The sequence below is a fragment of the Lutra lutra genome, chromosome 10, assembly GCF_902655055.1.
Source record: "Lutra lutra chromosome 10, mLutLut1.2, whole genome shotgun sequence".
Classification (NCBI taxonomy): domain Eukaryota; kingdom Metazoa; phylum Chordata; class Mammalia; order Carnivora; family Mustelidae; genus Lutra; species Lutra lutra.
Window position 1 is genome coordinate 45265604 of NC_062287.1, and position 26855 is coordinate 45292458.

Consider the following 26855-nt stretch of genomic DNA (forward strand, 5'->3'; position numbering starts at 1 on the left):
TGGGCATTTTAGCAGAGAAACCCAGAAGCAAATAGGAATGCACAACTACCCAATTATAGGGATGAATGATAATAGATGCCTTCTGGCTGGGACATTTTAACCACAGTTGCAAAACAGCTGGTGTTGGTCATCCTCCTAGCAGTTTAGAAAATTTGTCATTTTCTAGTACCCCTCAGTATTGAGGAGAATGAATAAGCTTTCCTGAGTGGATGACTCGGGAGGTTTGGTTTCCTTTGCAAGTAACTATAGGGTCTCTTCTTGAAAACGAACCAAAGGATCCAACTTTAATCCTGATTAATCGATTGAAGCCCCTGTTACAAAGGTTGCTGGTAAGAAGAGGAAAAGTGGAATATCAGTCTCTGAAACAGGAGTATACATGACCATGTTCAACTTGCTGAAGTAGACTTTCATTAAACCACCCGTGAGTGAGGAGGGTAGACCGACCTATAGGAAATCTTGTACATTTGTACTTACTCTGGAGACTTACCCCTGATGTATATAGCTTTGTTTATAGGGTATCAGCATAACTGATTGGATAGTAAAAAGCCTGTCTAAAAATGAAATCATCAGTATTAAATAACCACCCAGTCAGAGCTCAGAGAAGATATTTAAAAGTTACAAGCCAATAAGAGGTACAAAATGGTACAACTGTAGTTTTATATACTCTAACCTAAATTTTTATTTTTAAACAATTGGCTGGTGGTAGACTGGAGGAGGGAGGAACTTGCTTACAATGGTACCACGATTTTGGTGAGCAACCTAACATGTTTCACTTAGGGCTGAGCTCTTATTCAACCAATACCTCAATATGTTCCTTAAAAATTAAAAAAAAAATGTTCCATGGTCAGGTACTTAATGTGCTGGGAAATTATGCACATTATTAGCATATTAGTGTCTCCAAGAAGATCTATAGTAAGAAACCTTTAAATTGGAACAAAGAGCATCCCAAATCCAATTCATCTTAGAATCCATTTGCTCTAGAATGCCTATTAACATTGGGGAGAACTGGGATGCATTTCAGGAAAGCATTGTGGTAGAAGTGGTTCCCAAATTCATTGACTCATTAATGGAATCATTCATTGATTTAGCAACTTTTTTTTTTTTTTTTTAAAGTAGGCTCCTTGCCCAACATGGGGCTTGAACTCATGACCCTGAAATCAAGAGTCACATGCTGTATCAACTGAGCCAGCCAGGCACCCCTAGCAAACATTTTTGAAGTGCCTATTGCCAGCCACTGTTCTAGGCACTAATAATGTAACAGTGATGAATGACCATATTCAGACCAGAGCTAATCCATGATGGAGTTTTAACTGTCAAAATGAAAAAGTTAAGGTATTCTAGAGATATTTTTTTTGTAACATTAGATATATTTAATTTAAAAGACTGTCCTTATTTTGAGGATATGCCCCCCCCCTTTTTTCCTTTGGTCCTAACATGCCTTTTTTTTTTTTTTCTAACATGACTTTTTAAAAAAAATATGTAGTTATTAGTATATGATAGAACCCCCCTACACACTTTAAAATGACATAATAAAATAAAAAGCTGACTACCTCGTGTCATTTCCCAACATTTTGTTGGAAATTTTACTAGCTCATGAATCCCCAAGGGCCTGCAATTGTTGATTTGGAGAATTTGCCCATCTGTGTACCTGATTATACACAGATGTTAAACATCTGAATCCTGCCTTCTATGGTTTTCAGCTAATTGTTTTAATGCTCCTAAAACCACTTTGTGGTTGTCTTCAAAAGCTAGAAGTGAAGTGGAAAGATTCAAAGTCTGGCATAGAACAAATCATGGGCCTAAAATAGAGGTGTAGATGGCTCAGAGATCACTTTTCTATTCATGTGGTTGTCTTGTTCCTTTATGATTTATGCTTGCAAATACTTCTTGACTAGGAAAATGGTTTTTAAAGGATCTGCAAAGAGTGGAGAAATTTTGCATTTTTTTTTCCTGAGAAGTGTTTCATAGAGTAAATAAAAGTACAGAGGCTTCTGACTCTCCACCTACAACACCAACGTCCATTGGTTATTAAGAGTTAGGATTTTTTGGATCTTTTTTGTATTGCGCAGTGTTCAACAATTTTGTCTTGTAACAGGTTCAGAAGAACCCAGTCTTGTCTTGAAAACTTTGGAAAGGAGTGCTGCTAGGAAAATGCCTTCCAAAAGTCTAGAAGACATTTCGTCACATTCACCAAGTGAGAATAAAGGTTGCCCCATTGTTCACGCCCCCCCCCCCCCCCGTCTAAACTTTAAAATGCTCATGTGCTTTTCTGTGGCCTCACTGCATGCTTTCGTGCACTGAAGCCCCTGAGGCGGGGGTTAACAGATGACCGTAACCTTTCCAGAGTGAGCAGAAGAAGCTCATCCTACAGTGACTAGAACCTTCAAAATAGTGCCTGAGGTTTGGTTACTAGAACACTAGGTTTCCTTGGATTGAAGAACCCCAGCTCAAGCGTTTCAAGTCCAGTGAGTTTTAAAAGACTGGGGTAGCTGGTGGTTCTAGTAAGAATAGCTAACCTTTATTGAGCACTGTGTGCCAAGACGTGCCTAAGTATTTCACATGCATTATTTCATGTAACTGGTGTACAGAACCCTGCGAGAGATGATGGTTATTCCCATTTTACAGATGAGGCAAATGAAGCTCAGAGAGGTAAAGTACCTTGTTTAGTGTCACACAGCAGAGCTGTGAATCCGAATCAATAGTCTGCTATCAAGAACATTTATGAGGTGACCGTCTTATATATGACAGTGTTGGATGTCTGATGAGTTTTGCATGATACGGAGATGAGTCGGTCCCTAGCTTCAAGGACTGTCCTTTTTCTTTTATCCCTTCTTTTCACACATTTCTTTTGGATATTGGAACTAGAAGCCCAAAGACTACCTGGCCTGCAACACATTAGGTGCACTGTACCCCCCAGCTGCTGCTGTAATTGGTGAAGGACTTCTTGAGTACTAATATAAAGCATTACACACACACACACACACACACACACACACACACACACACACGTATGGCTTGCAAGTTGACTGAGAAGTCCTGACTTCTAGAGGGTTTGCTCTTAATCGTTTTTAAGCTAAGAGGCACCCCTGGGAGTGGAGAGGGTCATGAGAAAAGTTACTGAATGAAAGTTAATCACTGCCACACTCATATGCTTGAAAGTTGAACATTGTCATGTTTAGAATATGCTTCAGCTATCTGCATTTGAAACTAAAAAGTCAGAATTTAAAAAGAAAGGGGGGAAAGCCACTCTATTAAATAATTCCTAAAAATCAGAGATTTTCAGGGCTCTGAGGACAGTATTCCCATTTTGGAATGCAGATCTACCAAAGATCTTGGAATCTCAGGGTTGGAAGTGACCTTGAAGGTCATCCATTTTAAACACCCCCCAATGCAGGAATTCCCTATAAAGCCTCCTCAACAGGTGGCCAACCTCCCCACATCCGCCTGAATGCTCCCACAGAAAGTGAATCCTGCCCTTTGTTGGACCGCCCTAATTGTTCTTCCTGATGTTGGAGATGGGTCCCGGGGAGGGGGGGGGACCCAAAAAACAAAAAATCAGCAAAAACTGTCCAGTTTGGCAAACCTCTTGCCTGTGAAGCATGGGGCTATTTCCACGGTGCAGCTTTAAAATACTCAGGAATGTGCAGGGTTAAAAAAAAAAAAAATCACCATCAGCTGACGGGTATTCCTGCACGCTCCCTTCCAAATACCGATACCCACTCTCACACTAGCCTGCCAAGATTCCACTTAGCAGCTGGTCCCCAGTTACATCTCTTCAGTTGACTTCCCAAGCAAGGCTCCCAGAGGCATACACAAACGATGATGTATGCACAGAAATATTTGCTAATGACCATGGGTTTGAGAAGGTGTTAGTCATGGCTAGCATCTTACCCTTTCCAGAAGAATAGAGAGGCTGTTGCCGCCCTGTGTTTTCTCCTGCTGCTGGCCGATTGCTTGCTCTTAGCTAACCCTCTAACCCTGGGGAGTCCGTGTGCAGCAGTGTGCTGATGTAAGCTGCATCGGGGCTGAAATGGGAGCTCCCGCTATGGCACTGGTTCAAGTAGCTAATCTAAAGAGAAAGTATTTTGGGGAAGACATCTTGGTTGCACCCCTCACTGCATCTTGACTAATTGCTTCCAACTCCGGGGGCTTCCAGGGACAGTCTCATTGTTCTCTCTCGCCAAGGGTCAGCCGTGTTAACCATTTGTTAATTTCTCCTGAACAGATCAAGCAAAAGTAGATAATCTGCCAGAAGAATTAGTACGTAGTGCTGAAGATGGTAAATATCTTTATGTATTTGCATGTCTGTCTGTATATTAGGTTCTGGGGCGGTTTGGGCAGTCACTGGGACGCAGCTGTTGGATAAATAGAAGAACGTCATTTGCCACTATGTAATGAATGGTGCCTAAGTTATTATAAAATGGTTCTGACTCGATGCATTTAATACTAACTGTTTATATTCTCAAGTCTTCTGCTGGTGATACTGTTGTAAGGATCGCATCAGAGACCTTTGGGAAGCGAGGGTTTCTATAAATAGGAAATTGTATTTCTATGGGTATGAGCTGATTTTTGCTACTCTGACTTGCAGAACTCCTTGTGAGGGCAGGAAGCATCGGGTGGGTTCTGGGTTAAGTTATTCCTGTATTTTTCTCATGTCTCAGCATTTGGAGCTCTCTGGGCATAGCTGGTAAAGCTTTAACTTCAAAGGGAAGAGTCCCAGATCCAGAGTCAGGATCCTGCCCTGGCTCATTTAAATAGCTAAATATAGACTAAGGTAAAATTAACTGGTTCTGAATATTAAGGAGCCTAGAAGATCTTGAAGTTTGTCAGTGGATTGAGTATTACATGGTTCACTTATAAAAAATAAAGGGTAATAGTGGTATAGTGGGGGAGGGATGGAAATGAGTCTGATTTTTATAGTTGAGCATTTATGCAAATGTGTAATTTATATTTGTACACCGGAATTGTGTTTTCTAAATTCCCTTTACTATAATAATAAAAAATGTCTATGAACTAAGCTTCCCCCATAAAATGTAGCACTAGAACTCCTCAAAGGTCATTGATTACTTTTGTGTCATAGTTTTGTCTCTCTCATTCTATGCTTACAACAACTTCGTGGAAGTAGGTGGGTCAGGGATTTTCATTTGCAGATAAGAAAAGCTCAGAGAAATGAGGTGACTTGTCCAAGATCCTATAGCTAGTTGGTCTGTCGGGGCAGGGGCTTGAGGGGGTGGTAGCAACTAGAAGCGCAGCTTTGTTATTCCTAATGCAGTGCTCCTTCCATCCCCCAAGCTATGTGTGGCTCAGTGACTTAGTAGAAAGATGCCAGACATCTCCTATACTAGATGTTGGATTTTTAGTTGAATAGAAGACCCCTAAAGGAGGTAATGAAGAGTCACTCTGGGGAACAGATAAAAGCAAGCTGAAAACCTGTCAGATGTATTCTGCAGTCTCTGTTGTGAAACTGACATGTGAGCCTTACTTTCATGTCTCTTTAATCCTTCTTGTAAAATGGTATTTATTCTCAATGTTGCTTTTCTGAGTAGATCAAAAAGCAGATCAGGAACCAGACACAAATGAGTGCATACCAGGAAGTGAGTAGCAGGATCTTTCTCACAAATGACTAAATGTTGCCACTTTACATGGTGTTAAATATACTGAAATAACTAACACTATTAATCACGCAGTATTTGTTATTGGTACTAAAACTCTTGCAGCTTACAAAACTATTTCATTCTGACAAGGGTTTTATGAAAAAACATTTTCCTGCCGCCAGTGTTGAAAGATTAATCCGTGGTTTCGCTATGGGGGAGTTACATATTTAAAATTTTTTTATGCAGACATATATATGTACTATATATAAATATATATGTGTAATTGCTGGGTAGTATTATACTTCTGTAAGGCTCTCTGCCCTTTGAGTCTTTTCTTAAAATGAAGTTGGCACCTTCTGTTATCACTTGGCTTTATGTTGCAGTCTGGTCTCGAGTACTGGGTTTCTTGTGGCCTTTACATAAGACTGTAGACATGAAACAATTTATAATGTATTTGGACCTAAGAAAGAATTGTGCTTTTACAGTTAGTGTGCATTATGGTTGTGTATGCCTCTTTCCATACCTATGGAAGCAAATTGTATCATGTCCAGGGTTTAAGCTCTGAGGTTCAAAGCAGGATTCAGTCTATATTCAATGTATAAAGCAAGTGAACATCTGAATCTTAAGAAATAGGTATATACTTGTGGTGGCTAATGTCCATCCACTAATTAAACTCACCACCAGCCAAAGATAATGATCATTTACTCTTTTCTGTTCAATCTTAAGATTGCTGTACTTAACGCTGACTTCTGTCTCCAGGACAAATAGCACATTAAAAAAGGTGTCTTTGGGGCCCAGCAAAGCATGCAGATATGCGTGTGTGTCTTCTTAGCTTCCCAGTTTCAGCCCAGTTGCATAATGCTGGGTGCTGGAGGTATGAAGATAATGATACACATGTCTGCCCTTAGGAGAGCACGAGATTTATATTAATAGTTGCCCAATAGTCTGGATGTGCTAATAGGTCTTAATGAGAAGAGCAGCTAAATGAAGGAGCCATTTGATAGAGAAACAAGGTGCTTTTGCTAGAAGGCTGTGACATCTAGCCTGAAATCTGAAACTTTGCTCATGAGGTCTGCCTGCTAGAGGTGAAGGTGCTGAGATTTGGCCCATGACCTGAGCAGTTCTGAAGAAGTACATAGGCAAAAAGACAATCCAGGTTTCGGTCCCTGTTGCATGTTCTCTGCCCAGCTGCTGCAGAGGAGCCAAGACTTGTGTCCCTTGGGGCTGTTGGGTACAGAGGTTTCTCCAGTTCCTTTTGAACTGGCAGATACTCAAGTTTGGTCATCTTGTTTTTATCTTGTTAGGTTTTGTTCAACATTTAGCCCGAGGAGTGAAAACAATGCATGGACATGGACATATATGCCAATGTATCTGTGTCTTTGCTCATGACTGAGCTTAGTTAGGTCAGGCCACATAGGCTATCATGTGCTGAATTCTGGGTGGATTAATTTCTCTCTTTTTTATGGTATTTTCCAAGATGACTCTTAATGGATGGGCTGAGATTACTTCTTTCCTCTACTGAGGAGTGTATTTTTACCACAAAACAAAATTGAAATACATGATCAAGTATGATCAAGATAAATTACTAGAGACTAATATTTGTAAAACTGGCTACATTTGAGTAGCAGAAATACATTTTGAAAATAATAGGCAGCAGTACTATGATAAAAAGTTTTTGCATACTCATTGGGCTCTACTGTGGACTCATGGGACCTAACCTTATACTCCTGCAGTGCAAGTCACCCAAATATACCCACATACACATTACTGTTTAATGGGTAGTGATTAAAGCAGGTATCATCTTGTGAGTGGATTTTGATACATTTGAGAGCCAAAGGCTAGATGAGAACTACTATGTGAATAAACAAATATTTATTATGTATAGTTCAATTTTCAGTTTTCCTTCATTAATTTTCTTTTAACTGAAGGTGAATTTAGCTAATGCTTAGGGTTGAATTTGAGCCTCTTGAGTTATATATAGAAATATAATTTTATTTTTATCTGTTTTTCTGGTATCTGTTTCACTGGTAAAAACCAAGACAGTATATTTGTATCACATCGAAAAGGTAATTTAAACATTATCAGATAATATTAATTTTTAGCACATAATTATATAGAGCATGCTCTGTGCTGGGCACTGTTCTAAGGGCCTTGAAACATACTAACTCATTCACTATGCAAGCTCTTATTCACCATAAGAAAAGCTTAGACACTAATTTTTAGGTAAAGAAGGAAATAGGTTTCTAACTAGAGTTATGCAAATGAGGTATAGAATTCATCATCTCATCGTGACTTCCACACATATCCTTACTGTATCGAAAGGTATCTAAATAAGGTATCTGATACCTTTCTATCACAAAAGTATCTAAATAATCTGTTTTCAAAAGATAAATAGTTTGAGCTCATAGTCTTTCATAATTCTGAGTGAGAAACATTATCAGAGAAGTAATCCCTACAATCACTGAACAAACAAGCCTTCCCTTCCACACTCAATAGCCAGGACACTGTTATGATTGAGTTGTGTCCGGAGATCCTTGCTGTCCAATGAAATAGTTTTCCAGCCTGTGGCATGTTTTAAAAATACATCCCAAGGAGATGAACCAATAAATCACACATCTTGTGGTTCCAGTGTCTGGTGTGGAAATAAGTGAGTGCCCTTTCACAATGGCAGTATGTTTTAATATAATTCAAATCCAGCTCCAGATTAATGAAAACTAACGGTCTTTAATTGTTATTTTCTATTGGTTCAACTCCTTGCCAGTTCTCTGTGTGATTTATGAAAACTGCATGTTGCTTATCTTATCCTGTGCATGTGAACTATTGTACCTTACACCTTTTTGCAAAAATATCTCGTTCATAGATGAAAGAAAAGTGTTTTCAACTTATGCTTTATGTTTGTTTGATAATGTGAGGATAATTTTGAATGGAAATGCTGCTGTTTAGTTTCCACAGTGCCTTCACAACCTGATAATCCATTTTCCCACCCTGACAAACTCAAAAGGATGAGCAAGTCCGTTCCAGCATTTCTCCAAGATGAGGCAAGTTTGTCTTCTGTAATTTCAGAAAAATTGAACCAAATAGGTGCATTGCTATGCCAAGATTGGTGTGTTTGTATTCAGCGGTGGCAGAGACCAAAGAGGTCAGTGGGACTGACCCCTGCCTTTCCTATCAATAGAGGCAGTGTTGTTGATCCTGGAACAAGGCAAGGCATGTCTCATTTGACTCGAACAGTAACTCATTTTGGTGGTGAAGTCAAGTTGCATTGATATTTGGAATGTGACTTTTGTTTCAAAGTGGATACAAAATAAGAAATCCAGGCAGAAATATGTTGGCGTGAGCTAACCACTCTGAAGTTTCCAGTAGAGCTGATCTGTGAGAGCTTCATCTAGGTAGCATGAATAGCTTGGAAGCATTTGTTAAAGTAGTAAAGTGACAAGGACACAACAGACTTTAAGGATATCTGTTGGGTGTAGGCAGTTGACATACATTATCTCATTTCATCATCCAACATGCCTGGAAGGTAGGCACCATCATTGTTACCAGGTATTACAGATAAGGAGGCACTGCGAGAGGTGAGTAACCTCACTCAGCTAGAAAGGGGTCGAACCAGGATGGAGTCTGCATCTGATTATCGTGGTTAGCCATTATACCTGCTGTCTCGGGCTGGAACAGGATTATTATCTTGCTATTCACTCAGTACTTTGTAAACACCAGACACTTAATATTCGTTCTGACATCTAACTCTCACCAACTAAACGTGGTTGGTACAATTTTCTCCATTTTTTATAAGTGGGAAGTGCTTGAGAGAGGTTAAACCACTTTCCCCCAAATCCAACAGCTGCTAAGAAGTAGATCTAGGACTTTAACTCAGGTCCTTTGACTTAATTAAGATTCCATGTTGTGGGTGGAGGGATGGGGAAGGAGTGCACTTGTGATGAGCCCCGGGTGATGTATGGAATTGTTGAATCACTATATTGAACACCTGAAACTAATATAACACTGGATGTTAACTAATCAGAATTAAATAAAAACTTAAAAAGCAAAAAAAATTTTTAAAAAATTCCATGTTCTAGCCAGAATAGTTAGGATCTTGGAGTCAGACATTCCTAGCGCTGGCTGTGCTACTAATTTGGTGTGTGTGACTCCAGGCGAGTTCCTTAATGTCCCTGAATCTGGTTTCCTAGTCCTGTCTCATTACGCTATGAGGAGTCAGCAAGATAATGTGGGGGAAACATACGGCGGAGTGCCTGACACATGGTGAATACCAGTAAATCCTAGCCCTTACTATATGCAATTTGGGTCTGATTTTTGAGGGTAAGGAAAAAGCATTGTCCTCAAACATTCTCTTAGTAGATGAAAGGTGAAGAAAGTTCTAGACAGCACACAAATCAGGTACCACCTCCCTGACCTCCCGGGCAACCCTCTGTCTATCCTGGGCCTTAGAGGAGCTATATCTGTAAATGCATACCCTTCCATATGCTTACCAGCCCAGGTTACAGTTCCTTTGAAATGAATCACTCATTCTTTGAAACTAAATCATTAGTTGGAAGCCAACAGTAGGCGGCCTCAATGAGTTCCTGCTTTCACACCTTTGTAAATAGGCTTTGGTCTTGGTTGGTCATATGAACGAGGTGTGTAATTACTTAAGAGGCAAGCGACCCCAGTTCCATTTTTCTCCTCCATCAGTTTTAATATGCCCCCTCATAGCTCCACACAATAGAAAGTCCAAATTGAGTTTGTGTATCAGAGATGCCAAATGAAGCTGTAGAATTTTACCTTTCAAAGCACGTGGGTCAGACTGAATGTTAAAGGAAATGGACATGAAACCAGGCCTTGCTCCTCCGTCCACTCTCTCTTCGAGGCTTAGCATCAGTCTCGTTTGTTGAGTTCCTGCTACGTGGAAATCGGCGTTCCAGTTCAACAAGACAGGATCCCATCCCTCAGTAATTTACTAGTGTCCTGATACACTAGGCAGAGCATGGTACATGCTGAAATAGAGGGAAACAGCAGGTGCTGTCAGCATGTGGGGAGAGAAGGTGATGATGGACACATGGTGGTGTGGGTTTTTTTAATCCTTGAGGGAGGGTTTCTTATCCATATAAGTGATACATTTTATTTTTCTTTAACTCCTTCCTTAATCTGCATTAGAATTGGCATCTGTTTTATGATACATAATTGCATGGCCCTGGGAGATGTTGGCATGTACTAACTCCTCCATAAAGGTATTTCTCTAACTCCACTGAACTGTTCCCAAAACCCTCTAACCCCCAAAGGAGCTCATTCTGAATCATAGATTTTTAAAGCTACCATCTAGTAAACTTGAGATAATTAATTGTATTATTTAAAAGATAATTAAATGTATTATTGCTCTCCCTTTTTTTTTTTTTTTTGAACTAGGTAAATATTTCCTGGGACATATTTAAGTACCTTTGTTACTTTTTTTTTTCAAAAAATGTATTAAAATCTAATGTGGGTAGAATTGAATATACTTGAATAAATATAATTTAGTATATACTTCCCTATAGCAATAAAAATATAAACACAATAGCACTATGGAATTACATAAGAGGTGATTTAAAAATTTTTAAATTTGTGTGCATATAACTTTTAGTTTAAACAGGTCACACTAGCATTTATTTTTTCTAGTTTAATAGTGTCTCCAGTAAAAGATTTGATTTTTAGGGATGTTAAGGCTGTGTTAATAATGAGAGGAATTAAGCATGACATTTTATATTTTGACAGTAAATCTTAGACCGTTTGTTGTCTGGGTAAAGTTAATTTCTCATATATATCAATAAAGTTCTCCACGTAACAGAAATGCACAATATTAAGAGAGTGACAAGAAAGCTTGCAGCAGTGCTGACTTCTGTAGCGTCCTGGGCCCACCTTGGAGGTAAAAAAACAAATCACTTTGTTCTTTGGGTAGCAAAGCCCTGCTGTCCTCCTTAGGTGAGGTCCACGATAGACCACCCACTTCATCCCGACTCCCGTTTCCTGGGGATTAGCACGAGTGTCCTTTGAGCTTCAGAAATGTTCATAGATGTCTGGGATACCAAGGTATCGCATTTTTCCAAGGAGAGATGCTGACCTTCGCTCATTCTGAATTTAAATTTTGTGTATCTTATATGATGTTTTGTAGAGTGATGACAGAGAAACAGATACAGCCTCAGAGAGCAGTTACCAGTTCAGCAGACACAAGAAGAGTCCGAGCTCTTTAACCAATCTTAGCAGCTCCTCTGGCATGACGTCCCTGTCTTCTGTATGTAAACAAAGCCTCTGTGTTAATATCTCTCCGCTTCTCTGAACCTTGCTCTGCCATGCTCCGTGCTTGCTATAAAGTGGCCTCCTGTTGGAGGCACAAGCTTTTTCTCTAAACTGCAATTAGCTTCTGGCTAGCTAAATCTTTGTTTTTCTTTTTTTAAGCACAAAAAGAGTTCATATCCATTATAAATGAATTTTTTTAATGTAAGTACTTCAAAAATAAACCTGAATTTCTAACGAGATGAACGGCTACATTTTTCCGTGCAACAAATGGGGTAACTTTTGTAAAGTCTACTTGTATCAGATATGTTTTATATTTCTGTTTGCAGGTATAGAATTGTGCCTGTTTTGGCAAACCTGATGAATAAAAGCACTGATTCACATAAGAATAGAAGTGATTCTTTGCCTTATGGAAGGATTCAGAACAGGATTTGTATTTTTATTAATGTTTTTAAGATTTGTATCTATTGATTTGACAAAGAAAGGCACAGTGAGAGAGGAAACACAAGCAGGGGGAGTGGGAGAGGGAGAAGCAGGCTTCCCACCGAGCCGGAAGCCCAATGTGGGGCTCGATCCCAGGACCCTGGGATCATGACCTGAGCCAAAGGCAGACGCTTAACTACTGAGCCACCCAGGCGCCCCTCACAATAGGATTTTAAAAGGAGAGCTCCTTAACTATAGTTGTTCAGGTTCAATGTAGAAAATTTGACTTTACCTGGAACTTCTTTCATAACGTGAGGTCACCGTGTGCATGGAGTATGTGTGTAGAAATATATATATGAAATATACCCACATATACTTATCCAGATAGTTCTCTGATATACAGACCATCTCACAAGGTATGCTAACCAAATGATAAAGCTGCCCTTAAATTTTTACTAGCCTGCCGTTTTTCAAACTTTAAAAAAAAATCTATTTAAATTGAATTTCTGCTGATGATCTTTAAATGTATGGCCTTGGGAAGGCTTTCAACCATCTTCATCAATCATCCATTCTTTACCCTTCCTGACCTCTGAAGGCGTATGGCCCACTAAGCATTTTCCTAGATTCAGTGGATGGGTAACATAGTAAGATTCCTTTTTAGTGTCTTGGAAATTTGATAGAGCAAAGTGTCACTGTGATTTGTGTCCCTGGGGTTTCTCACATCCTCTTTCTTTACGATCTTAAATACTAAGCATGCCTAAAAATGGAACTCTGAATGCCCCCTACCATAAAATCCCCCTGCTTTGGAAATGAGCCAGCATCTAAATAACTTTGCATTTTCACTTGTCATCTGTATCTTTTACAGGCAACTTTTTCTTAAAACATTAGTCGTGTCATATATCATGTCAGGTTGTTGGTTTTGGTCTATCTTTATGCCCTATTACCTGCTTTAAATGCAAACGAGAGAAATAATAGCAAGCCCAGATCATATTTGTGATCCTTGCATTAGGTCCATGAACAAGATAGGAAAAAACCCTGCATGTTTCTGATGCCTTCAGGTAAGCGGCAGTGTGATGAGTGTTTACAGTGGAGACTTTGGCAATCTGGAAGTGAAAGGAAATATTCAGTTTGCAATCGACTATGTGGACTCACTGAAGGAGTTACATGTTTTTGTGGCCCAGTGTAAAGACTTAGCAGCAGCGGATGTTAAAAAACAGCGCTCGGACCCGTAAGTACAATTTGGGGTCACTGTTTTCTCTCAGTTATTCGTAATCTTGTAGAAATTGAGAAAGAAAGAAATTAAAGAGTGGGTATGTGTGTGACTGTGCCAAAAAGAAATGTTTGAGAAGAAAAATTGGGGGGAAATGATGTTTTATTTACTCTATAAATATGCCAAACTTAATAAGCTATAAAAATGTCAGAGAAGCAGAAAATATTTCAAGTGGAGGGGACCTTTGAGGCCATCTTGTCCCATTCATTCTTCTAACAGATAAGGAAACCAGGGCCAGAGAAGATAAATGACCTATTTATATAAATTCAGAGAGTCAGCTTCAAAATAGAGAATGAGGGCTTGAACCCCAGTCTCTTTCCATGACTCTCAAACTTCTCTAAAATTAGAGACATGTCAGGCCATACTTGAGAATGTTCAGTGGTGTGGAAACAGTTAAGATTCTAGAATGAGGTAGTTTCTAAATTTAAATTACATTTTACAGAAGAACTTTAGGGGGAATTACCAGCTCATCTTTTAGATCACAGACTTAATTGAATTCAGTTTATTTGCAAAAGTTAAATGGTATTCTTTGCTTTCCCTGTGCAGAAGTCAGATTCTTAGTTATTTTGCTAGCATAGGCCCAATCCTTTATGCTTTCATTATCAAAACAGCTGGGGTCAGTATCCTTTTCTCCCCCATTGAATATGGCTTGCTTATGTGTGTGCTGAGATCAATTTTTGTTTTCAAAAACCAGTAACAATACTTTTTAAATAAGTTCTTCAAGCACTGAAGCCTTTTCTCAATAGGAAACAAACCAGTATAATTAAGCACTACATTAGAGGTCTGTCCGCCTCACCCCCTATGTCAGGTAAGGCCAAAGGAAGAAAGGGTTCAGGAAATAGTCTTTAAAATTTTTCAAAACAGTATAAATGACCAGTTCTGTTGCATGTGTTTACAATTTTAAGTATAAAAGGTGTTGCTGAGAACATTCTTTACTTAACTGCTCTTCTTACTGTCATGAAATAATTATTTCTGTCAATTACCAATGCATTTTTCAAGGCAGAGATGGAAACATCACTTTTATGTTCTCTGACCTTCTTGTCTGTCTACTTCTCTTTTTAGATATGTGAAGACCTATTTGTTACCAGACAAGGGCAAAATGGGCAAGAAGAAAACACTTGTAGTCAAGAAGACTTTGAATCCTGTGTATAACGAGATACTGAGGGTATCTATGAACGTCTGCCTAGGAAAATCCTAAATGATGAGCTGTCACTGTGATTTTTATGTCAATAGCTGTGTCTTCTTGGGTAGTATCTCTACAGATGAAGTCAGTCAGGGAGAGAGAAGAAGGGAAAGGATAAACATGTTCTGAGACACTGCTTTGCATGAGACCATACACCATGAACATTGTATGCCTTCTCTCCCTCACTCCCTCCATACTCACCAGGAGGGTATATTACCTGCCCCTCACACATGAGACTTAGAGAAACAAAGGAGTTTGCTCGAAGATACATAACTGAAAACATGGACCACTAAAACTAAAAGAGCTACCAAAATTGTAATTCTGATCATGTTATTGCTCTGCCTACAATCTTTTAGGATTTCCATTGCCCTTAGAGGCAAGTCCCACTTTACCATGCCACCAGTCCCTTCACAACCCAAGCTCTAGCCTCCTCTTTCCATTTTCAGAGTCTCAGTTCAGGTCACCCTGATTGCTTTCTGTTCTTTAGAGGAAGGAAGCACATTTTCTCACACTCCTGGACCTGGTGTTCTATCAGACTGAAGAACTGTTTCTCACATTCTATCCTGAACTACTTCCTCCAGCCTTAAATGCCTCTTCCTGTGAGAAGCTGTCCTTAATCCCTCCATTCCTACCCTGGGTCTGCTGCCTCAGGCACCTTGTTTTATATAAGGCTTTGTTAACACTCCGTACTTTAACCTCGGGCTTCAATGTCTGTTTTCCCATTAAACTGTAAGTTCCAGGCAGGCGGACAAGGACCAACTCCATGTCATTTATCAGCTGTGTGATTTTGGGCAAATGACTTAACCTGTCTGTTCTTCAGATCTGCCAAAAGTGGGTAATATTAGTACCTGCCTCTGTGCTTCAGTAGTTGTGAACATTAAGGGTTGATAGGCGGAAAGTGATTAGGATATATTAAACACATGAACATTGACCTTTAGTACAGTGTCTAGATAGATACTCAAAAAATGTTTATTGGAAGGAGAGATGGATGGACAGATGCATAGAAAGTATGCCTGGCTCAAATATCCATATTCCTTTTTCCCCCGGACTACTTAAGGCTGCCTTAGTCATGATAATGTGAAACTACAAATATACAAAGTGTTCCTCATTTCCGCTGTCTGAAAAGTCTGTCCCACTATTTGATTATCCTCTGAGAAAAGAGTCAGAATTAAATTAATTTTCAGTCCTTCATGGGTCAGTTTCTTATGGATTTTCTGTAGCCACTTTTTAATTACAGTTTGACTATGATATACCTCAGTACCCTAGCTATTTCTGGGTCAGCTACTTCAACCCTATACTCAGGAAAAGCTAGCTAATTTAACTGGTAAACTCAGAGAAAGGCAAGCCCGCTACAACCAAAATGGATATTGAAGTAGTACATCATAAAGCCAAATAGAGATTATTTTTAGATTAGAAGTACTATTATCCCTTCCATGATTATATATAATCTAGGATTGACTGTATTTTAGATAAAAACTGTAAGGATGCCAAATATTTTCCACTTAACCATATGAAGTGGGAAAAAACAAATATATCTTCTCTTAAAAAATACCTTGTTGTTGCAGGATATCTATAGTGGGAGACGTTGTGTGTAAATGGGAGCAAGTGGTATATGGGAATTCTCTGTACTTTCTGCTTAATTTTGCTGTAAATCTAAAACTGTTCTAAAAAATAGAGTCTATTAGAAAAAATACCTTGTCCTTAGGTAGAAAACAGACCACAGGATTAAACTTCATTAGTGTTTTTAGGATGAATTGGGTTTATGTTATATCTAGTTTGAACTAAAAACATCCAGCAAAAATGAATAGTTGGCTTTGTTTTCAGAGAGCTATTACTGGCTATGATATTTGAACTGTGATTTGCTTTTCCAGAAGCAGAAAGAAAATCAGCTTTTGTGGAAGATGGATTTAGCTCTTTGAAACAAAATACTTAGAATAAGATGTCTTTGCAATGTTTTTGAGACTTGAAACCTAACAAATGAGAAAACCTGATCTGCGCAGATGATTTTTCTCTTCATCTCTGTGTCATAACTTTGGTTATAAAATAGTAATATTCACCACTTTAATTTCCTTCTTTGATCTGCAGTATAAAATCGAAAAACAAATCTTAAAAACACAAAAGTTGAACCTCTCCGTTTGGCATCGGGATACATTTAAGCGCAATAGTTTTCTAGGGGAAGTGGAACTTGACTTGGAAACTTGGGACTGGGACAACAAACAAAATAAACAATTGAAATGGTACCCTCTGAAGCGAAAGGTATGTGCAGACTTGGTTGATTGGTTGGTTGACTGGTTGGGGATCTAATGTATAAGAGAAAGCTACTATAATTGCATTTTAATTCATAATGGTTATCCAGAGTTTGGGATAATTGTATCTTTTCACTTTGTACCATATGTCTCTCTCGCTTTTTATTTTATTGTTTTTTTAAAGAGAGAGAGAGCCTGTGCAAGTGTGTGGAGCTAAGAGGGTTGGGGAGAGAGAGAATCTTAAGCGGGTTTCACGCTCAGTGTGGAACCCTACACAGGACTCAATCTCACAGCCCTGAGATCATAACCTGAACCAAAATCTAGAGTGGAATGCTTAGCTGACTGGGCCACCCAGACACCCCTGTACCATATGTCTGTTATGCTCTTTCTGATATTTTCTATTCTTTTTCTTTTTTCTTCTCTAGATTTCAGGCTGGCTAGCTTTTGCTAACTTATCTTTCAGTTTAATAATTTTCTTATCTGCTATGTCTAAAACACCCATCTTACAAGTTCTCAACATTATATTTTACAGATTTATATTTTCATTTGATTTTTTATAGACTACTTCTCTGCTAAAATTCTCTATCTTTATATTAATCAAAGTTATTTAAGGTATATGTCTGAAAACCCAGTATCTTAAACATTTGTAAGTTTCTTTTATCTAATTTTTTTATCTTGGTTTGGTCATTTGGTCCTTTATCCTGGTATGCCTGTTTATTTTTTATTGCACACTAGACATTGTATATTAAAAACTTTAGGCATATTTTGAGAGAATTTTCTTTTGTTTCTGACACACAGAGTAGGGATAGACAATCTAATCTGAGAATGAACTGACTGGAAGCTGGGGTTCAGTTTTCATGTGGTTCAATGTAGTTTTTGCTTGCCCATATTCCTAGGCTACAACCCTTCAGAGGTTCTAAGTGAAAGCCTAGAGAAGTAGTTCTCAAATTTTACCATCCGTCCAGTTCTACTGTAGGACTTACTAGAGCACAGATTTTCAGGCCCTATTCCCAAGGTGTCTGAGCTGATAAGATCTGGGCCCAAGAATATGCATTTCCAAGAAGTTCCTAGGCATTGCTGACTGCTGATGTAGAGTATGGCTTGGGGACCATACGTTGAGAGTGGCTGATCCGGGGTATTTTCTAAGACTATTCCTTTCTGGCTGCGGACTCCAATTTTTGTCTCCCCAGCCCTACAAGACAGGCAAAAGCTCTGCTTGAGCTTCTTAGTCTCTTTCATTAGGCTTTTTTCTAGTTTGGCACTACTTAAGAATAGCTGATGCCTCAACATGAAAAGCAGAGAATGTCAGGCTCAAAGATTTTGTCCACTTGAGTCCTGTCTATATTAATAATTCTTCAGCTCCTTCCAATAAATTTGTTTAATCCAGTTTTTTAATTATTCTCAGTGTGAGGGTGAGTATGAGCCTAGCTAGAAGTCATAAATAGCAACAATACAAATCATTGTTTAGTATCTACATAATACAGTGCCTTGACTTAAGAAATAGCTCCCAAATATTGCATCAAAATCACCTGAAGCACTTATTTCTAGACTTACCCAAGACTCACTGGGTGTGAATTCCTTAGAAGATGTCAAGCCCTTTTCCTTTTAAACTAATGTCAGTTGCATTTCTGATGCATGACCATGCTTTGACAATAAGGCTCTAAAGGACCAGAATCTGAAAATAAAACCATCTCTCTTATACTCGAAAACAATAGACATATGTTTTTAAAATTAATGTCCAGTCTTTGTTATTCTTAGAGACCTCACATCATGTGATCTCAAATAATCAGGTTAATGCAGCTTTGAAAATGTAATGTTTGGCTTTTCTTCCCCCTACTTTCCCACATTCATCTTACTCAAAGAGAATAATACGAATAAATAGTTTTATGTGCTGGCTGGGCGACCCATAAAAAAATGTGTGTTTTAATAAAAACCAAAGCATCCCAGAACATTTCTCCTCTCCCCAAGAAAGCCATTCTGATTTCTCTACTATCTGTGAGACTAAAGGCTAAGAGCTGTTTTTTGGATACCAAGCAAGTTTTTCCAAGATACACAACATAGCTTTCCCAGATATAAAAGCAATAGTTTAGCTCTGATGGGGAAGGAAATTTTAATCCAGGGCACGCATGGTTAATACATAGTCGCAGAATTGGGGCAGTTATGCTGTCATAACAGAGCACCAACAAACAGTAAGGTCATTTGTGTCTTATACCTACTAACAGCCCTCATTTTCCAGACAGCACCGGTTGCCCTTGAAGCGGAAAACAGAGGTGAAATGAAGTTAGCTCTCCAGTATGTCCCAGAGCCAATTCCTGGTATGTAATGACTTTCATCCAGGTTTGTGCCCCTTCCTGATTCTTTTCCCTCTCCAAGGATTTCTTTGGACTCTGTGATATTTTCAAAGGTGAAACCCTAAGTAAATTTGTTAACTTAGTAATTCTGTGGGCCAAATGAGTTAATTTACAGTAGACAAATTCATTTTTTTTTATTGTGGCAAAAACACAAAACATAAAATTTGCCATCTAAGCCATTTTTAAGTGTACCCTTTGTGGTCAACAACAATGTGTTACATATATTCACATTGCTATGAAGCAGAGCTCTAGAAATTTTTCACCTTGCATATCTGAAACTCTGTACCCATTAAACTATACCCTCACCTTGTCCTTCTCCCAACCCCTGGTAACTACTATTCCACCTTCTGTTTCCACGAAAAAAAAAAAAATCCTCATTTTACAAAATTCTCTAGTTTACAGATCTTGTTTTAATTTTCACCTCACTCTCCAAAAAGTTGGTACCTGCACAAAGTGAGTGGCCTTTTCCATATTCAGAATTTGGACCTATTGGTAGTGTTAGGGTAAGAATGGACACTGAGTGTTTTTTACAGGTGAGAATTAGAAAGATTCTTACAGTGCCCCTAGGAAATTAGAGCTCATTGGTTCTCTGTTCTCAAGGCCTCGGCAGGGCAGAAATCTTTTTCCTCAAGGTTACCAAATGCATCATTAATGTAAATGCCTTGGGTCTACAACCCCATTAAAGAGCAAGACACTAGAAAGAAATGCATGCCAGCCCCCTCTCCCTTCCCAAGAAGTTCCACAAGCTTTTCTCATTAAGAATCTATATGAATGGGGTGCCTAGGTGACTCAGATGGTTAAGCATCTGCCTTTGGCTCAGGTTGTGATCTCAGGGTCCTGGGATCAAAACCTTGCATTGGGCTCCTGCTCAGCGCAAAGCCTGGTTTCCCTCTTCCACTCCCCCTGCTTGTGTTCCTGCTCTCACTGTCTCTCTCTCTCTCTGTCAAATAAATAAATAAAATCTTAAAAAAAAAAAAAAAAAGAATCTATAAGAATGTTATGACTGAAATCAGAGGTTGCAACTCATATGTTTTCAGTAACCAAGCAGTGAAACTTGCGGGATGAAAAAAATAATGGATGGTAAAGGCAGTGATTGAACTGGAGAAAGGCATTCTAATTCAGTTAAAAAAAAAAAAAAAAAAGAATCGACGGGTAAGCAAAACCTATCTTTAGGCCCATATGGCTGCCAAACCACCTTGTTGTTACTTCTGGATCTTCCTAAAAGGCAGATTTCCTTAATATATATAATTTGTATCCTATCATTTATGGACCACATGCATAGAAATTCTGCCAATATCTTTTCCTCCACTATCATTTCTTGGTTGGGGAGAGGGCAAAGGGGACCATGTGTTGTGATGGGCTCTACCCTGTCTGACCTTTTGCTCATGAAGATTTTCTACCCTGGAATGGCTTCCTTTTCTCCAGATCTTTGGAGAGCTTGAGAAGAAGTCCCATATTTTCCATAAAGCTTTTCCTGGTTATATCCTTTCACCCTCTCTGATCGCATCATCATTTAGAATATTACAGTGAGGGGCCCCTGGGTGGCTCAGTGGGTTAAAGCCTCTGTCTTTGGCTCAGATCATGATCCCAGGGTTCTGGGAGGGAGCCCTGCATGGGGCTCTCTGCTCAGCAGGGAGCCTACTTCCCTCCCCCGCCCCGCCTCCCTCTCTGCCTACTTGTCATCTCTGTCAAATAAATAAATAAAAATCTTTAAAAAACAAAAAACATTACAGTGAGAACTTGGCATTTCATTCTGTATTACATTTTTATAGTTTTTATATGAATTACTCTGTGTAGTAATTTGATGAGACATAGATTTCTCATATCCCTTGTATATCCAATGACATTCCTAGCATAGGCCTGAGTACATCAGAGATACTCATTAAATTCTGATTGGTCGACCAGGTTAAACTATTCAGAAAAATATGGCAGTGGCCCTCTGTCCATGTGCACCCATTCTAGTCAACAAGTGAAGAATAAGTCAACTTCTCAGTAATTCCCTGTGCATATCATTAGTTGCTATTTGTGTGTATACAATGTTCCCATAAAGTATGTAACCACATTTAACAAGAGTGGTACCTTAGCCAGTACTTATTTTGATTAATTTATATTCAGTAGGTTTCAAATGCCTCCCATTAACAGCAATTGAAGTTAGTATTAATATTTGAAAGGGAGATGCATTTCATTGAGATGTACTGAATATAACTATAACTGGATGATTTACATACCTGATATCTTTAATTTGTCCTGAAACAAGCCAAACCCAGAAAGAATGATACAGTATTCTGTACTTAGAATCGATTATGAATTTTTTTTTATTTTTAAAAGATTTTATTTATTTATTTAGAGAGCGAGCATGAGCCGGGGGAGGGGCAGAGTTAGAGGGAGAGAGAGAATCTCAAGCAGACTCCACATTGAGCGGAGAGCCCAGTGCCATGACTCTGAAATCATGACCTAAGCTGAAATCAAGAGTCAGATCCTCGTCCAAGTGATCCACCCAGGCACCTCTGGGCTGGCTTTAAGTACTGTATGATACAGGAGTTCAAATGATATCCCTAAAACTTCTTCCTTTCTCTCTCTCTCCATCTCTCAATTCACTTCCTTTGGGTTTTTACCATTCTTTTTTTTAAGGGTTTATTTATTTATTTGACAGAGAGCACAAGCAAGGGGAGTGGGAGAAAGAGAAGCAGGCTCCCCACTGAGCAGGGAGCCCAATGTGGGCTCAATCCTAAAACCCGAGGATCATGACCTGAGCCAAAAGCAGGTGCTTAACCAACTGAGGCTCCCATCTTCCCCAGTGTAAATTATTTTCATAGAACTCTCTGAGCACAATGTAGCCAGACTATGGAGGATTTAGTTAAGAATGTATAGATTTAACCAATTAGGATCATATCCTCAAGCTCTAGCTAGTATCACTGTGCCAGACCATTTTTAGATTGGCAGTTTTGGATGTAGTATTGCCAAGAGAAGAATGGCAGTGAAATTTTATTTTCTGTGCTTTTCCCATTACAGGTAAAAAGCTTCCGACAACGGGAGAGGTGCACATCTGGGTGAAGGAATGTCTTGATCTACCACAGCTAAGGGGCAGCCATCTAAATTCTTTTGTTAAATGGTAACAGCATCTGTAACTCTGCTTCTCTCAGTTCTACCAGAGCCTGGCCTTTGCTCATTGTTTTAGGTCTCAATATCTGTGATGCTGAAACTCATCATTCATGGTTTAAATGACATAACTTGAGACAGTAGTGACATGAACTAGAGGAATCTTTGACATGAACCCCTAAGCATTTGCTTAGTTTTAAAACCATAAAGCGGGCATACATACAAATGAAACCAGGACCATGTACTCAGATATGGAATGTCTTCTAGGAGATATATTTGCTGGTGGAAAATAGTCAGTATAAAAAAACTCATCGGATTTCTAATGGTGAGATGCCATGCCCCTGACTCCTTTGTGGTGCAGGGTGAATTCTTCCTTCTGTCCATGGTCCCACCTTTGTGAACTATTTGCAAAAGTTCTTTTGCCTCATCCTGCAATATGTAGAAAATGACTTGCTAAACAGACCCTTACTAATAGTTTGTCATAGGACCTTAAGACAATTTGAGTTTAAAGTGGCAAACTTTTTTCCTCTGTTCTATATATAAATGCCTGGCATCTGTCAGTTGTAACTCCACAGATATTAGTGCATGTTCTCTTAGCTCCCCCTGACTAATTTTATCTACATAGATTCTCCCAGAAGATCAGTTATAGCTGTTTAGATATTATGGCAGTATTTGTGATTTTCCCTATACAAATTATTCATAGATGTCAACTGGTGAGATTTTTCAGCTCAGGTCAGTCTCTCATTCTGAGACCGCTCACAGACCTTCTTGTGTTTATAAGAGATATCATAGGTTAAAAACAGAAAACAGATAATCAGGAATGTTTCCAAATGCTAAAGGAATCCTCAAGCAATTGCTACCACATTAAGCATTTACTAAATGAAAGCAAGCACTAAGCTAAGTTGTTTGCTTCATATGTAATTCTAATATTAACCTTATGAAACAGGCATCAGCATTCTCATTTTAAAGATGAAGAAGCAAGAGTCTGAGAAATTATGTGACTTCCCTGTAATACACAGCCAATAAGTAACAGAGTCAGGATTCAAAGCAAGTCTGGTCCACTGTAATACAGAGTCTCTCCAGCAGGATGCTGCTGTTAATCACCACCATCACCGCCATTATCACCACCAACAACACATCAACATCATCACAACCGTTACCACCATCATCACTACTACCACCACCACTGCCATCACTACCACCATCACTACCACCATCGCCGCCATTATCACCAACACCATAGCCACCACTGCCACCAGCATATAAATATCACCATCACCATTACTGCCATCATCACTACTACTACCATCTCTGCCACCATCACCACCACCACAGTCACCACCACCATCAACATCACCATTACTATTACGGCCATCATCACTACTACCATCACCACTGCCACCCCCACCACCTCCATCTCCACCACCATCACCACCCCCACCATCACCACCACTGCCTCTCTACACTCTACACTTCCATTTCCTTCGGCCAGTCTTCAGTAGTTGTATTGAAGTTCAATGAAAGCATAAATGTTCACCATCTTATTAAAATGCTTTCACAATAATGATTCCTTTTATAGTATCATCCTTCCAGATACAAGTAGGAAAAGTCGTCAAAAAACCAGAGCTGTAGGGAAAACCACTAATCCTGTCTTCAACCACACCATGGTGTATGACGGGTTCAGGCCTGAAGATCTGACAGAAGCCTGTGTAGAGCTTACTGTCTGGGACCATTACAAATTAACCAACCAGTTTTTGGGAGGTCTTCGGATTGGCTTTGGAACAGGTAATGTTTGTTAAACTTTTAATCCTCTATGAGCCAAGTGCTTCTGGGGATACTAGGGGTGTGTCTGTTTTTTTCCTAATGAAAACAGATACTCTATCTATTAAGTATAATGAAATGAATGAGTGAAGGAATGTCAGGCTGTATGCCAAGGGCTCTAGATATGAAGATTAACAGGATGTAGTATCTGTCCACACAGAGCTTAAGTTATTGTGTGTGGGAGGCACAAAAAAGCCTTCATCACTACTGTCCCCTGAAAAACCGTTTATATCTTTTCATGACTAAAAGTGTGCTTTAAATAATCATAGTAAATAGTATTTATGGGGTACTAGTCACTGTACTGAGTGCTTTATTTATATTATTTTGTTGAATCCTCACGGAAATCCTGTGAGTAATTACTGATGTTATCCCCAGAGGAACTGATGTTCTAAGAAATGATGTTAACAGAACTTATCAGTATGAGGGCCAAGATTCAAAGTTGAGTCTGTTAGACACTAAACCCCAAACTACACTTCCTTAGAGATCATCTGGTGTTACTTCCCACCCAGTGCCAGGCTTTACCCCTACTACCTCACTGTGTCCCTGACAGATTGTCAGTCAGCTTTTCTATGAACACAAAGAGAGATCATTACTCTCTGAGTAGAGGGAATAGTCCCAATTATGGACTCCTCTGTTAACAGACATTTCAGGTGATTAAACAGTTCTTTCTTATAATGAGCCCCACATATGCCCTTCTGGTGATATTAAAACTATCCCTCACTGTCTTCCATTGATGATTGTAATTAGGGGATGATCCATTTTTTCCCTCCAATGAACTATTCCTTTCTAACTGCAAAGCTTCCTTTTTTTTTTTTTTTTTTTTTTTTTTCTTTTTTCCCTTTTGCAGGTAAAAGCTATGGTACTGAAGTGGATTGGATGGACTCTACTTCAGAGGAAGTTGCTCTCTGGGAAAAGATGGTAAATTCCCCCAACACTTGGATTGAAGCAACTCTGCCTCTCAGAATGCTGCTGATTGCCAAGATTTCAAAATGAACCCAAAGTCGACTGGCTCCCACTGAAAACTACTAAGCAGGTGGAATCTGATCTTGCAAATCTGACTGTGTAGACAGATTCTCGTCTGCTGTCTCTTGCCACTAACGGAGGCTACACAGCATGTTAAGGTCAACCTGCATATGGTTCTTTGATTAGAAGCCCCAAGAGATTTAAGCAAGAATAACATGTGTAACTTACTTGTGACTTCGGCATGAGAGAAGATATTTGAGAAAATTAGGAAAATCAAACAGTTGCTGCTGCTTCAAAGAAAAAGCCATCAACAAATATTAAATGTGGGGTGTTTTTACCCAGCAAAATATTCTAGTTTGCCGTCCCGTGTTTCACACCACATGCCATGCAGTTAGAAGGGCCTGCTTGCTACTCAGTGGTTGAAAACCCTCGCAGGAACTGAAAATACGCAGTTTTTGGCAAATAGGGACAGGAAAAAAATTCCTAGAAGGGGGGTAAAGGCAGAATATCCGTGATAGTAAAGAATTGACCACAGGAAAACTATTTACTCTGTAATCTCTGTTAAAATACGGAATTCCGGGTTAGGGCCGGAAGACTGAATCTACCCCATGTATTCCTGCCTTTGAAAGAGCTCTCCCCTGGCCCACTGTCAAAGTCTCGTTTGTGCTTTGGTGCCACCCACTGGCTCATCGGTGAAATTCGGCTTTTGGCTTAATTTTCTCCTAAGATCTCAAGCCTGTATTTTGTAATAGACTGTGTAAAACTAAACCAAAAACAAAAACCTTGCATATATAAGATTCTGTCGTTCCTGTAACTCTATGAAATTAGCATGAGAGTGCTCACAGAGAAGCTTTGCAAGTTTTAATTAGAATGTAAACTGTACTTCCTATGTATGTATAATTTCATAAAGTATTTTGTAAAAACCCTTAGAGTAAATTACTATATGATTTAGTTGTGTTGTCCAATTAATCTGACTTCTTATTTTGAATGAAATACTTTGTTAGGAATCCTCATATTTAAATTTCCTAGCAAGGCTAAAGAACCGCTTAGCTAATATTTCTCAAGTCTTTACTGGAACTCTGCACATCATTTCCTCTAAATGAGAAGCTCTGACTATGTTATTGAAACTGTAATTTTTATTTTAAAAAAGTAGTTGAAAAGCATTGAAGGGAAGTAAACATTTATTTTTGGAAAGTTTCCCATGGAGGCATTTTTGGGCTTATTTTAATATATAAAGCATTACATCCTCCTTAGGACCCAACTTGCTTGCCTTCCTCAAAACAAGCAGTGATTCTAATGTAGGTTAGGGGGAGCCTGGATGGTCAGGAGTGAGAGACCTTACAACAGAGTCTAGCAAATGTCACTGAAAATGACCAGACTGCTTGCCTCCTCTAAAGATGTTAGAATCTTCTACCCATTTGCCAGTAAGAGTGGCTAACCTAGAACAATGTCCTTCCCGTTGTCTTGCAAGGTCTTCTAGGAAGACGTGTAGCCCAGCTCTATGCCCCGATTCTGTTCTGGCCACAGAGGAGGGACGAGATTAGCTGAGTGGAGAAACACCTCCTAGGTCGGCCAGGGATAGTAGTCAAAGTCCAAATCTTGTTCTAGCTCCTGCACATCAAGGTACCAGCTCCTTTCCCCTTC

The 26855-nt window shown here is 39.2% G+C and overlaps 1 protein-coding gene across 20 annotated transcripts in view; it reads left to right on the top strand.

Annotated features, from left to right (window-relative positions):
• The window catches only part of SYTL2 (synaptotagmin like 2), a 117339-nt gene extending 91177 nt beyond the window's left edge, over positions 1-26162 (top strand). For 5 of the 20 annotated variants that reach the window (XM_047690930.1, XM_047690929.1, XM_047690935.1 and 2 more), the window contains 12 exons: positions 2096-2194; positions 4226-4279; positions 5547-5594; positions 8538-8632; positions 11734-11853; positions 13337-13506; positions 14611-14713; positions 16817-16987; positions 19214-19292; positions 22341-22440; positions 24007-24212; positions 25096-26162. In XM_047690930.1, the coding sequence (XP_047546886.1) occupies positions 2096-2194; positions 4226-4279; positions 5547-5594; positions 8538-8632; positions 11734-11853; positions 13337-13506; positions 14611-14713; positions 16817-16987; positions 19214-19292; positions 22341-22440; positions 24007-24212; positions 25096-25241 (1391 nt within the window). In that variant the 3' untranslated portion in view covers positions 25242-26162. Of the gene's footprint in view, positions 1-2095; positions 2207-2763; positions 4010-4225; positions 4280-5546; positions 5595-7633; positions 7661-8537; positions 8633-11733; positions 11854-13336; positions 13507-14610; positions 14714-16816; positions 16988-19213; positions 19293-22340; positions 22441-24006; positions 24213-25095 lie in introns of those variants that run through there. The other 15 variants (XM_047690934.1, XM_047690939.1, XM_047690942.1 and 12 more) reach the window with 7 other exon arrangements.
• Positions 26163-26855: the final 693 nt, after the last annotated feature.